The sequence below is a fragment of the Bombus pyrosoma genome, linkage group LG4 (genome assembly GCF_014825855.1).
Source record: "Bombus pyrosoma isolate SC7728 linkage group LG4, ASM1482585v1, whole genome shotgun sequence".
Taxonomy (NCBI): domain Eukaryota; kingdom Metazoa; phylum Arthropoda; class Insecta; order Hymenoptera; family Apidae; genus Bombus; species Bombus pyrosoma.
Window position 1 is genome coordinate 3,496,122 of NC_057773.1, and position 14,971 is coordinate 3,511,092.

At 37.4% G+C, this 14,971-nt stretch overlaps 1 protein-coding gene across 5 annotated transcripts in view; it reads left to right on the plus strand.

Annotated features, from left to right (window-relative positions):
- Positions 1-14,971, plus strand: part of LOC122566840 (mannosyl-oligosaccharide 1,2-alpha-mannosidase IA) — a 677,223-nt gene that overhangs the window by 518,497 nt on the left and 143,755 nt on the right. The window contains exons 2-3 of one of the 5 annotated variants that reach the window (XM_043724674.1): positions 12,698-12,838; positions 13,474-13,900. The exons of 3 other annotated variants lie outside the window; for them this stretch is intronic. In XM_043724674.1, coding sequence (XP_043580609.1) covers positions 13,544-13,900 — 357 coding nt within the window. In that variant the 5' untranslated portion in view covers positions 12,698-12,838; positions 13,474-13,543. The remainder of the gene's footprint in view (positions 1-12,697; positions 12,839-13,473; positions 13,901-14,971) is intronic. One more of the 5 variants, XM_043724675.1, reaches the window with a different exon arrangement.

Here is a 14,971-nt window from a genome sequence, read left to right on the forward strand (position 1 = left end):
GCTCTGTTCACATCATGCACACGTATTACGCGAACACAACCGTGTTCCAGGTGGATGATAACCGTCGAAGACGCCTCAGGCTTCACCTTGACGTGTTCATGCTCCGGTCTTCTCGTAAACTTTCTGGTCCTCTCACACCCCCTCGTCCTCCCCTTTCTTCTTCATCCTCTTCGTTACCGGCCTTAGCCGCCTTTCAAACATCCAAAGTCGATGGATCGCTCGTTTCCCATCGATAATAACCAATTTTTTCATCCGCTTCGAAATTATCCAGTTATCTATGACGCGTTTTCGCGCTTCTTCTTGATTATTTGTTCGCCATATGGACGCTTTTGTAAGTTTAAACGAAATTGTTTCTCCTTCTTCTTGCATATTGTTTATTCTTGTTTAGTCGCTTTTTTTGTGACGTTTTACGGTTTTGTGGAATAGGTTTAGTGGGATAAAGTAAAGGAATAGCGATAAGTTTTGGTAGTATTTTGTTATGTAATATATTTGTTGTAACATGTTTCGTTGTTTTACTATGATACAGCAGATTGAGGATTTTTATGGATTTGCGGAAAATTTGAAGATGCAAAATTGCATAGCATTTATTCAAAGTACTCGTACGTTATAATATATGGTAGGAAAAACGAATGTCTACCTAGCTTTCGTTCTTTGAATTGTGTTGATAAAAACGTACATTTATGGACGTAAATATTAAAGAAATTAAATAAAGAAACTAAATAAATTAAAAAAGGGAAAAATATATAAAAAAGCTAAAGAAACGTATGATGACATCTAGAAAAATAAAAGTATAGTTATTGAAGAGAGGAAAGATTTACAATAAAACGGAATATTCCGCATGGTATAATTTTTATATTTTCATCTTTTATCCCTATTTTCCTTCTTTCTCGATCTATTATCTTCGCTTTATGCTTGAACGTCTTGTAAAAAGTATACGGGTCTCGCTAAAAGTCTACAAACTTATATCTGTCAATGTTCTCTCAGTTTATGATACACTTTCTTTCTGCTTCAATGTTGAATAGATCTGTTTTAGAAGAGATAGTGCTTACTGGTTTTTTACCTTGTCTTTTATCGTGCCTTTCTTTATGAGTGTTTTACAGAAGATACTACTCGTTTAAGCTGTCACTTATTTTCGTGGAAGAGCTACGTTTCATTTGACCGTTATTATCTCTACGTTGCTTTTCCGACGATTTTCCGACCTCTTTTACTCCTTTTCTGTTTCTTTGTGACGTTGGGATTCTCCTTAGCAGTTTGTTTTCAGCTACGAAAGTACTTTTATTTCGTTGCACGAAAGTTCTATACGCCTCTATGTCTTTATTCGATATATTTTATCTAAGACTAAACAATTAGCGTATTATTCTACGATCAAAGGAAAAGTCGTTATAACGAAACATTCGTAAAACTTATTCCAACATACAATTCATTCTCTACATAGTCAGATTCTCACTTCATTTCTGACCTCAGCGGTTTTAAACATCCTTTCAGAGCGCTTTTCTACACTTCCTTTTTTAATCCAAATTTGAAACAAGAATCATATACAAGTCTCGTTTTAGTAGTCTGTAGTATTTAAATGTTTAATACGATCTCAATAGCTATTGCTTGCCCTTCGTTACACAAAGAGCTCATTAAACAGCTTGTACTTGCAGAATATTTCAACGAAATGTAGTAAAATTGCATTTCATCCCTTAACTTTCATAATTCTAAAAGTACGATACTATAAAAGGCCGTCACGTTTTAACGTCATCGTACTTTGAAAATATTTCAACACCAAAATTCCATTCTTTCCTCCATAATTTAAAAGGCACCGTAGAACTACATTTTAACAGCTCGTACGTAAAATATTCCAACGAATTGCAACATGTCGCTTATCCTGGATAATTCCACAACAGCAAACCTTTTCCTACCTGATCTCCTTTTTGCCAGATCCTGCGCGTTTAATTACCACTACCAAGTTCCTAACTCGTTTTCTATTCATCTTCGTCTCTCTTTTCCAACCCAGCGCCGTTTCTTCGCCATCTTTACAACTCGCCATTTTCCGCTCGAACAACCCGCAATTCTTTCCATTTCCACTTCTTCCCGATAATAAAATACATTTAAACACTTTTGCTCCTCTCAGACACTTTTGTTTAGTACTTCCACCTTCGTCGACGCCTTAACCCTTTGTTATTTCCTCGTTGATTCTTATCCCCTTTCTTCTTATGGCCCTTTCTTCATTTTCCTTATTTCTTTTCCCTTCTTTTCTTCTTTTTCCGTTGACTCGTAATTTGCCGCGGAGAAGCTGCAAGCGCCGCATCCAGCTCGATGCGCCGGCAGATACGACCTTTTGCGAGATCGGCCCGCTCCTTCTTCGGGAGTAATAAGATCAAAAAGCCCGTCACTGTTACACCAGTGGAAAGTTCCCGTCTCCGCGAGGCATGTCTCGCCCCCTCTCGCCTCGACAGGGTGGCTTCACCCAGAAAAAAATGTGTTGCTAAAGGTACATCATGTTTTCGCGCATCTCTTCTCGATTTGGTTCTTTCGTTGGATGAGATACAGACTCGATAGGTTAAAATGCACACTACTGGCCATGAGTATTTATTAGGACGTCTACTGGTTATATTTGTCGAAAAATTCTATCAAATTTTAGTGCTGTTACTATTTTCCATTGTACCATACGCATATGATGGAAATGGTAGGGTAGATTCACGATATGTAATAAATATTTAATTTGTATTAAATATAGAAATGATCGATGATAGTACTTGCGACCAACAATGTAGATTCGAGTTTTTTTTTTAAATACTATTTGTTGTCGTTTATGGGGAATATTTATAAGTTGGGATATAGAAAGCGCGTAAAGGAAGGAAATGATTATTTCAAGTAATTAAATAAATGTTTTATATTTAAATACTTAAAATTTTTACAAACGAAAGTCAAGGGGCAGTTTTCGAAATAGCCACGTGAAACGCTCTATAGAACAGATCTATCGAGTTGCTTAATATATTTCAGTGAAAAACTGGGTCGATCTTCTTAGTCCATCATTAGTATTCTTGCATACCTTTCCCTGAACAAGAGTTTCGCCAACTTTCTCGCTGCTTCGTGATTAGACGTTCGTTGAATTGGTTTAAAAGAGGAATTTATGAACGAAGAAAAAACAAACTTCTTTTTGTAATTTATTTTACCTCGACTCTATAAGAATACGTAGCTTAGTTAGAAATAAAAATATTGCAAAATTGTGTAATGTTGCAGTCATGTAAAATGCAACATTGACAGTATTAAAACGATCTTTCGCAAAACATGGAATTTAAAAGTTCATCTGAAGAGTAACGTGGAACATATTCTAGCTATTATTAAGCTCTGTATATGTTCGTTACGTAGCTCAGGAAAGCAACTCGCTAGTTCGCAACTTCGTGACGACAGTTTTGGTGAAAAGTTGCAACTTCATCGAGCAACATCAAAGCGAAAGCCGATTAACAACAAGGCTACGGTATATCAAAGGATCTTTAACGTCACGAAGTGCGTGAACATGCTTCGCCATTCCAATACTTCTTTCATTTCGCAATACACTGTCTGCGAAACCCCTGTACGTACCGCTTTGAAATTTTAACGAAATCTCTTCTGTTGTAATCGCTAACTTTCGCTCCTATAACGAATCGATACTTTTCGAAATTTTAAAAGCGTTATTTATTGATACATTCTTCTCATTTCTACTCGTACGTAGATATTTATTTCAAGTTGTTTATTATCGCGTTTAATTCAAATTAATGTAGGTTACAACCTGCATTTGGTAGAAATATGATTTTTATAAATTTATTCGGCTTTTTTGTTTCCCTTTAAGCATCTACATTTCGTCGCAGTACTATCATATATTTTTACATTTAAAATGAAACACATAAATGTCACGTACGTTATAACGAGTACAGAGTTTAAGGAGATTTTACGTTAACTGTGTGATCGCTACCAAACGATACTGCCATTCTCTCCGTTACAATTAATCCTCATTTATATACTCGTAGAATCATTCTCAGCCTTCCGAATCCTAAACATCGACTCCCAGCAAAGCGCGACACTCCTCAGCCTCCACTTAACCAAACCGTGTAACTCTGGCGGATAACATCGCGAGTACAAGTTGAGCAAGCGTGTACAGGGCTTTAATCAGGAACAAACGCGTGCACGTCGCAACGAGTTCGGTAAAAATTCTGCTACAATTCCCCCGGAACGAGATTACGGTAATTACCTGCCACGAAGAGCAACAGTTTCATTACGGATAAGGCAGCACGTGTATCCGGTATTCATCGTCTCTCTCTTTCATTCGTGCGTCTCCTTCTTCTTCGTCTCTTTCTCTTTCTCTTTCTTCGGCAAGCTCCTCTATGCTTTCTTCAATGACGGAACTGTCCTTGCAGAGGCTTCGTTCGCGTGTTGCATTCCGCTGCCCTCCGGAGAAACCGCATTATCATGCGTCAGCCAGTGAACGAACGAACGCGGACCTTCGAACATTGCGCTGCTACAGATGCCGCGATGGAATTTTAATGAGATCTTATCCGACGTTCTCGGTGAATCTAATTAAGGGTCGCCGAGTCGGTGACGGGACGTTGGACGGATGGTTGCGAGAGCGTGAGAGTTTCTAGGAACACGCGAATCGAACGAGTTCGTTGGAGGGCGGTTCGAAACGCTACCAAAGTGGATTATGGTCTGTTGCCAAGGTTTGCGAGGGTTTGGAGCTGGTTGCTCCGAATTCCGATTTCTCTTTGATGATTAGGAGAGTTCGAACGCTCGGTGTCTACGCGTGGGAACGGGTTGAGAGTTGAAATAGGAACTGAAGTGGAAGAAAGAAGATTAGTGAAATTCTTTGTTTTCGTTTTTGAAAAGGTAGCTGTATAAGATTGTAAGACAGTTTCGTATGTATCTATATCGATAATAAAGGTGTAGGTAGATAAATGTATCAAAATAGCATTCAAATAATAAAGTTTATATAACGTTTGTAACACAGTTTGATAAAACGATTCTGTAAATTGGAACTTTGGCTTTTTGTCGATAACTAAATTTGTTGACTTCTCCGAATTTATAAATAATAAGTAAACAAATTTACACTTGTCAATAGAGAATATTAATCGATTATTAATTACGCTTCTGAAATGGCTTAGAGAAGAGTTTAAAAGCTTATTCTCGTAATTGTGAGAATTGTATTCAGTTACATTCAATAACACGGTAAAGGTAGTAGCAACTTTGAAAGTAAAGATGGATTACTCTATAGGAAGGAGGAGGATATAAATAATTGATAACGTCTTCGAGCTTGCATTACTACTGCAGTACGGTTAGAGTGTTCGTTGCGTGATTAATTGCTTTCTAATCGCGGAACGCTTCAAAAATAACTCAAGAAAGTTTATTCTCGTTCTCGCGAGGCAATTACCTGAAAGTAATTATCCTTCCTGCAATAAGACAGCTTGATTGTTTCTCATCGGCCGTGGAAATCTCCGTTTCAACGAAAGTACAAATTCTAGCATAATACTATCTGATAAACGTGTTGACTGTCCTCTTGTCAAATTAATATTCTTATTGATAGCATTATATATTCAACAATTAAGAAAGTATTTTTAGCATATAATTGTATGCCTTGACCCCTTTTCATCTGATATTTCGATGCTAATTCTCTGCTATTAACACTTCATTTCACAGGACGTTCCTTTGATTTTATCTGAATAATGATCACGAAGCATAAAAAGCAGAGAAGATGAGAACGAAAGGGACGAAAAGGGTGTTCCTTATTACGCGCAGTTTCTTAGTCTACGTAAAAACGTTTAAACTCCTGCAATTTGCGATTTTAAGCGACTTATTCTTATTACTTTTCGTTCTTCGATACCGATCGAAGAGAACACGGTTCTTTCCTCCTCTGGTCGCGTTGATGCAAGCTCGTTAAGTTAACTGCATTTCCCAGAGAGAAGCGTAGAAAAGGGCATTGACTCGTTCTCGCAATTCGTTCTCGGTAATCCCGTGGGTGAAACATTCAATCCCGTTATTCGCCATGAATTTTCACTCATTTAGCGTGTCCAGCAAACCGAGTTTGATAATATTTTTATGCCATATTGACCGAAATTACATTTCCCTTTTCCAAGATTTACGCGATTTACGAATTGGTAGTTATAGATTCTGTTTCAGATTTATGTTCGAATATCATATTACCACGAAGTAGAGAATATATTAATTAAAATATTAATGCAACGTAGATATAGCTAAATCGAAGTATATTTTTTGAAACAGAATAGAAGTACAGCGATATAATATAATTAATATGCAATTTTTACTGCAACTCTACAGAGTTTTTACAGAGTAGAAGTACCCTAAATAGCGCGATTATGAACCAAAATCGCTCTTCGTAGATCCAACCATCGTCATAACAATATTTCAGATAAGATCACAAATTGCAGTAATAAACAAGTAAGATTCGAATCTGGACTATTTCGACTAATATATTTTTCTATTTTCGATCACCTCAAACTTGCAATAAAAATTCTTACTTGTTCGTGATATTGTCTAAAATAAAAAGAAAATAAAAAGGGCAAAAAGATGGAAAAGCAAGAATAAACGAGAAGTAATTACAAGTAACAAGAATCGGTGCACGAACGCTAGTGATGGAGGATTTAAAAATGAAGAGGAACACCAGGGAAATGGCATTTCCCTGGAAATTTTTTCGGGATTGTTGGGTGGTCGAGCACGTCCACGTACGTGTCCATTCGCGACGCGAATTTGCCTGGCTTTAAAGTACTTCCACCGGTCCAATTTTCCGCAAGAATGTGACACGTAGCAATCTTGGTAACCTCGGGGCCCCGGTGCACGATTTATTGGCTACCGAGTGTACCTTCGACGATTTATCTTCTTTCCCTCTCCCGTCTCCTCTTCTTTCGCCCTTATTTCCTTCATACAACATTCTCCTTTTGTTTTTTCTTCCTTTTTCTTTTTTCACCGACTCTCTTCATTCTCACCTTTTTTCTTTCCATTTCCCATCTTTTTATCCGACTATTCTGTCCCTCTGTTACTCTCTTCCTTTCTTTTTCTTTCTTCTTTTCTCTCTTTTTCTTTTTCGTTAATACCTCGTCCTTTGTCTTTCGTCGTTCTTCCCTCGCATACTCTTTTTTCCAGATACTCTCCGGGTTTCATTTGTTTCCCCTGGTCTACCTCTTTTGTTGCTTCGCACGAGCTTCCGTTTTCTTCCGCAATTTCTTCCGACTTCCTACCGAGCTTTGCAGTTTCGTTTCTTCTTTTATCTTTACTCGTGCACTCCTTTCGAATCCTTGGAAGTCCTGTTTACACGAGTTTCATAATTTTCTACCGTTGTTACCGCGTTTACTTTGCAGCCTCCGCTACTTTCTCCGATTCTTTGTTTTCTTCGCCAACAGCAGCGTCCTTTCTCCGATTCTTCGCTTTCTTCGCCAACAGCTGCGTCCTTTCTCCTCTCTTTTGTATCCACATATTTTTGAACGATTGGAGCGGTACAATTTTCTTCATTTAATTGGAAAATTCTCGATCGATTGATTTATTGTCTTCATCGTTGAAGCGTAAATACATAAACTGCAGATTCAGTACATTGACTTAGATTTTCGGATTTGCCAGATTTTACAAGAAGTTAACCTTTCAGCGCTTAATTAAGAATTTCTATAATCATGATATTTTAGACTAATAAAGACAAGTCTATTCTAAACAGGTGGATTTGAATTCTTGCACAGATAAATGTGATATAATTTATTTTCGATAGAAATGAGACAGAGATCCATGAATGAAGAAATGATATTCAACAGATTTCAAATCTACCAATTGATAAATAAAAAGTTAGACGATTTAACAAAAATGTCTCGTTCTATAAAAAATTCTAAATTGATTCATTTTGCAATTTGTAATTTTATATTTTCTTTATAATTCTCCCCTTCCAGTTTCATGTACGAGAGTTATATCGAACAAAACTTTTCAACGTAGAGTAACGCTGGAAATCAAATTTGACTACGTTCGATTTCAATGTTTATGCTAAATACAGTATAGAACATAAATAATTACTACAGAGAAGAATTAAGCATATAGATTAAACGATCGACACTAAAATTAATGAATTACAAATACGATAGACTATAACAGAATAAAATACGAAACAATGAAACTATTTAGCTAAAACACTGATCCTCACTTACAACAACTTAAATATCCATCTCGACCACGTTGAAAACCTTCCACAACCTGACGCATGCTATGAAAGCGTATTAACCTACTCCAATCCGATTCCAGCAACCCATCGTGGTAACCATCACTTCGAATTCAATTCACCGACCTGGTGTCCCAGAATTCAATACCCGTGGACTCGTAGCCACGATATTTCGTGCTATCGACAGTAGTCGACTTATCGAGGCTAATTAGGTCTCTAAATAATTAAACGTAGAGAGATAGCACGTGCGAACTGATACGTTCTAAGCGTTTGCGCTGTCTACAGGAATACGGCTTCGATTAGAGTTCCATAAACGTAGAACGTTTAATTGACAAGTTTTAATAGTGTATGCGTTATGGAGAGGAAAATATTCGAGGAATGTAGAAATTTAAATTGTTGTCGATTGTTGTTACTTGGATTTCAAACAGTGAAGGTCTAGACAAAATAGAAATTGCTTTCGCTGGTAATAAATATTTTATTACCATCGAATAATTATTTACCAGTACGAACGAAAGAAACTGTGTGTGAGTTTCGTTATTAAAAAAATCCTCGTTTTGGATTTAGTTTTATCTAATAATAGAAGTAATCTTTTAACAAATCATGCGAGAGTTCCATGCATGATTATGATCACGTTCATTCTTATAAATCATTCAACGATTGTAAAATATTTACATATCGAAAATGTGAAGCACAGAGAGAAAATAATTTTCATATTATTTAAACTATTAGTCTTTCAAATCACCACATTGAGATCGTGAAATAACTAATAAGTTTTTGAAACACTTACGCCCGGATATTACAGCAAAGATTCCGATATGTTCCAATTATTCCGATCCCAATAATAATTGGTCCAAAGTGTCGGAAACATTTTAAGGAGTATAAATTCGCGAATATAAATCTTAGAATTAACGAAGGCAGCAATTAGATCCTATGTATAGTTGAGTGGCACGAAATCTACTGCTAGAAACGAAATACTAGGCGATTAACCCCAGGCGGCAATTACTAATTATTACGGGTTCCGCTGGCGTAGCCTCGCGATAAGATATCAAAGGGCAGATGCAATTTACGTTTCCCGCGATTTTGCTTCTGTTTTCGTTCGTTCGCCGTGCATTTCATACCGCCTGCAGGGAAACGAAGGGGAACGAAGATTCTCAGCTGCTGTCTGTTGCTTTAATCGAGGTATCACCGCGATTAACGTGTAATTGTGGATCTGGATAAGACGAGGAACGTCGTTGATCCATCTTGAAAGGAATTCTCTAACGTTTAATCATTTTTGTTACGTAAACTGCTTCGTGAAGGTTTCAAAATCTGATCTTTTTGATAGGTGAAAATTTTTTACCATAGCAAACTGGTTCCATTCTAATGTTCTAGAATGTATTTATATTTTATTCAATAATTCCAGTGTTGGATTTACTACGCGTTCATCTATTCGCGAATTCCTTATGGTAAGCGACTGAACGAACGATTTGCTTCAGCGCAAGTTATTCATAAATAATTCCATAATCCTTAAAGACTCTGGTGTCTGGACGAGCCACTCGTTGCCGGTTTACCTGTAGACCCATAAAACCTTGATCCACTGCAATGATTAAATAATTAATTCTAATATATTGCAAGGATGATAATGCCCGTATCTCTATAAATAATAAATCGGTAAATCTCCGAAACAATAAGGCTGGAAGTATTCAAAGAATCAAAGAAAAAGATAATACAAATATTACAGTTTTTTTAGATCACACTATCGCATATTGTACACAACCGCGTCCTAATTTTCTACTCTAATTATCTACTTTCCTAATATTTTAACGAATGATAAATCGACAAATCTTCGGAAGACCAGATACAAGTAATCGTAGCTTTTTAAATCACGTTGTCATGTATTCAACGTATGGATAGTATCGCGTCCCTGCGAGAGAAATCCACAAAATTGGACCACTTTTTTCGCATTATAACAAATTATACGACAACGAATGTTCGACAAATCACAAGAGACAGAATTAAAGTTATACAAATATCACGGCTTTTTAAATCATCCTGTCACATATTCGTCGCGTATCATCGACTTCATAAAAGGCAAATTTCCAAAATTTAACATTCTGTAGAAGGGGAGAATCGCCAGCGGAGCCGGGTACTGGACACACGGAGTATCGAAGAGCGTCGTGGTTCGTCCCGGGCCGCAAAAAGGAAAGAAAACCGGGGATCTGCAGGTGTAACGCCCGCAGCGACCGGGTGATAAAATGCGCGCGGGCTCTCGATGCGAGGAGGGCCGGTGAAACTTCTCGCGATGCCCCGGGCTCGATAAAAAATGCAGTGATCACGTTTCGGCAGAGACTTTGGAATCTCCAATCTGCTTGCGTGCCTCTGTGATTCTCACATCGCGTCCATCCTCTATCTTTTTCTTCGTTCTATTCTCCGATCGATCGAAAGGCAATCGTTTCTTCAATGGTTTCTCAATGCACGACACAATTGCAGTGCTAAAGAAAGAATTGGACAAGCAGATGCTTCTGTTTTTGTTTTTATTAAATGGATATCCGAACCATTTGAAGCAGTTTTCTACAGCAATTGGAAAAAGTATTTGCCCAGACCAATATTTTTCAGTGTAGCATTTTTTTTTTCTTTATCAGGATCTACCTTTCGGTTTCGTAATATCGAATTTTTGTAGTCGTGCGAAAGTTCCACTAAATGATACAGTTTAACGTAGTTGGCTGTAATTGATTACTATGCGAATACTGTGACTGTTAAACTGGATGTCCAAATGTAAATAATTGTTAAAAGTTTATTTGTGAATATTTTGATCTTCTATTACTTGTTTAATAAAGAATTCTTTCAATATCAACGATTACCAACTAAACGATCTTTCATTTTTATCTATTCGATGCTTCATACGCTTCTTCGTTATTTATTACTGTCACTATATTTACAATTTTAGAATCTCTGACTGTTAATTTGTTTCATACTATTAGGAACGTAATACTTGTCAATTCTTCTAAAATTCCCAACAAATCTCTTTTTCAATTCGACACGTGTTCCGAATTTACATATCATTTAAATATTTAACAATTTCAAACTTATAAGCTTAATAAAGACATATTAGTTTGTCTCTGAAATTATCAATCCGTTAGCAATAAATTACATCATAGTATCTACATTTGGAAGGAAACTAATGTATAATTAAAATTGATAAAATTGAATATTCGGTAATTTCTAATCCCATAATTATACAAGTTTCTGATTAATTTATATAATAATTTCATAAAAATTCCTAGTTGCTTTTAGCCGTATTTCCAATTAAAGTCTGATCGCGTATCGATCGACGACGAAACAGCGTATGGATGTGGCAGCGAAAAGGCAAACGTGTCGAGAGAAAGCAAGGATATGTAGGCGCTATTGTTCTTAATTAAAAGTTTAATTGATAACGAGGGCTGATTTGTTAATTTGAAAATGCGATTATCGGCCGTTGCTAATCGAGATCACGGTGTCATTGAAACTGCACGTAACGCGAAGTGCGTTTAATGCATATTGAAACGAAAATGCGTTTCATTGATGGTTGAGCAATTACGCTCTCGCGTCACTTAACAATTGCCATTGTCTTTAAATATCTCAGTATTTCTCCCTATTTAAATTCCTGTTCGAGCACACTCCATTTCGTTTCGCGTTTGATTTTCGTCGAAATAAATTAAAATTCATAACGAGACTTACTTTATTTCTCCCAAAAAAAAAGAACATCGCTTTGGAGCAGATTTTACGTACTTTGATCTGTGCTGAAGTTAGGAATTTTTTTTATTGAACGTCCCTTTTTTTATTGAACATTTGAAATCTCCATGGAGGCTTATTTTAGTTGACGTTAGAATAATTTCGTAATTACAAATGTTTCTTCATATCGGTGTTTTTATAGAAGTTGTTTGCTGAATTTGGGATAAATAATAATTAATATTGCATTTTCCACGAATTAAAGAATTTCTATTTACGAATACTGGTCACGAATTTATGGCATTATTAACTTGGTAACAAAATTGATATTAATAGAAAACACAATGACAAAGCAAGAGATGAAAGACAAACATCGAACACTATACAGAAAGCTGTTATCGATCTACCGAAGAAAGGAAACAGTGAACCATTATACATTGTTTCTTATTTCACCTGTTTTCGTCAATTATAAATGTTCCAGGAAATTATAATCCAAAGCTTTTGGGTTACAATATGCCTGTCAATAATCTAAAAATTCTGAAAAGCACACACACGAAGCTATATCCTCTTTAAAACTAAAATAAATAGAATTCCACTATAATAAACAAAATTTCATTACGATAAATAAAAATGTAAATAATAGAAAAACCAAAAAATAAAACATAAACCTTGCGGCAAAGATCGATGTTTTACGAAATCTTTCATTTAACGCGACGATATACTACGAATTGCGATAATACCGAGTCGAACTCAAGGAAACGACGAGCAATCGATAGAAAAAAATGATCCATTTCTCTGATAGTTCATGTTTGTTCGTTGAACACAGTGAATTTCTCTTCGCAGCTGTCGAGAATTTCGAGTCGATGAGATCGAAGCAGCGGGACGCGAGCTGAAAACGCGCGGCTGCCGTCGTTGAAGGCTACTTAAAACGACCATTGAGCATTCGTCAGGGTGCTCGAATTACCCACAACAGGTGGCTCGCAAGTAAGTGCCTCCGGTGTGTTCGCACTCTCGTCTGATTTCACGTCATTCACCCCCGTTTTCGATTTGAAAACCAATCGTCGATTATATCGACGAAAACGTCGCGTTAAAGTTTCGGCCGATCGCAAAAGTTGAGCGATCGCAACGTTACAATCTAATTCGCTTCTGTTTCGTACACGGACAATTTTCATTCGATACTATGAAATTTTTAAGACGTTTGTTTCTCCTCGAAGTAGATTTTTTCGTTCAATGGTCGATTTGAGAAGTGAAAGTTCAACGTTTACAAGCGCCCGCTTAAGTTTTTGTACTTGATAATTCGTCAATTTTATATTTTTAACTGTTGTCACGTACTTTCTAAACTTCGATACGTATAAAAGAGTCGTACGAATATTCTGATTATTCGTCACGATCACTGACAAGATCTTTTAACGTTCACGCTATAAACCTTGTCGACATATATTTGATAGGGGGACTTTGCCAGAATTACAACCAGCTGTAGTTTAAAAACTTTCTAACCAATAATTTTATAACGTTTGAAAGTCGCTTTAAAAATATCCCCCTCAAAAAAAAAAAAAAAAAAAAACTGAAATAAGAGACGAAAGATCACTTTTTAGCGAGATATAATATTGTACACACAGCTCCGCCAATACGAGCGCAACATCTGCAACTCCGGGCGGCTTGTGGGAGTGCAGCAAGTGCCTGGACGAGATGCGGCTGATGCAGAGGCTGGCGATCAGCGGACTCCTGTCCGTGATACTGATCGTCCTTCTGACCGGCACGTTCGTCACGCGTCGCGACTTGGCGAACGTCGTCGAACGTGGTGTGGGGCCGGAAGAGCGAAACGAACAGCAAGTAAATCCAGCCTGGGTACAGAGCAACGTGGTCCCGGGCCAGGATGAGCCGAAACCCGAAGATAAGGATCGACGACCGGATTTCAAGCATAGACAGGTCGAGCCATCCGCGGTTGGACCCCCGCCGATTTCTGTACCCGGACCCTACGTCATTAGACCGCCTAATCCACCTCTGGATGATGTGACTAATCAGCGCCGCGAGAAGATCAAAGAGGTAAGCGGTTCAACCGTGTTTCCCTCTGTCTGTCTCTCTCTCTCTCTCTCTCTCTCTCTCTCTCTCTCTCTTTTTGACGTAGTCTGTTTCCGCATCGTATAACAGATAGCAATCGCCAGTTTCGCGATGATAATTACTGCTATGCCTTCGAATTGCCTACGTGCTTTGATGCGATGGGGTAAGAAGTTTTATAGATGTCTTTTGGAATTTTTATTTTCGAGAGAAATTGAGAGGTCTGTCGGGAGTAATTTTTATTTCGAAAGCTGCTTTCGAATGAGGAGCGCGACTTCTTTAGGCGTTCAGTGAGTCTTTGAGTTTAACTAACGATGTAGTGCGATCAGGTAAGAAGTATTATATATATATTTTTGAAGAGAAATCAAGAGATCTGCATCGAAGTTCGTTGCTTCTGGACAAGGACTGAGATTCCCGAAGGTTTTGGCGTGAGTTTGAGTTCGATCAATGATAGGACGCGATGGGGTAAAAGGTTTTGTAGGGTTTTTTGGGAAAAGAAATTCAGTGACCTACCAGGAGTAATTTGATTCCGAGAGTTAGAATGACTAATGGTCTTTTTGTGAATGGGTTTCAGTGTGAGTTTGAGCTTAATTAACGTTTCAAACCAGATCAGTCTTAAACATTTTGATAATTTTCCGAGGATTGTTCAAGTTTACCTAAGCTCTCTTAAGTGTGCTAATATTTATGAATAGTGTATACGCGATCTCAAACTCACCGAAGAGTCACCCACATTAGACATCAGCTTTTCCAAGTTATCAAGGTAAGAGATTACAGAATTAAGTTTTCATTGAAATTGCCATTTCCAAGTCGCATTACCAGCAGACACATCGCAAGTAGGTAGCGTGGTAAAGCGCCCTACATACCACGAAGCATCGTTAACGAGTGTAAAAGAGAGAGGAGGTAAGTCAGAAGGAGGCGGCAACTTTCTCCTCGTTGAATCTCTGTGTACGAGTAATTGGATAAAGGTGAGTAATCTCGGTCTACGTCTTCTGCTCGTAATACACGTAATTTTTGGAACGATACCAGGACCCGGTATAACTGAAATTATCCGTCATTTCG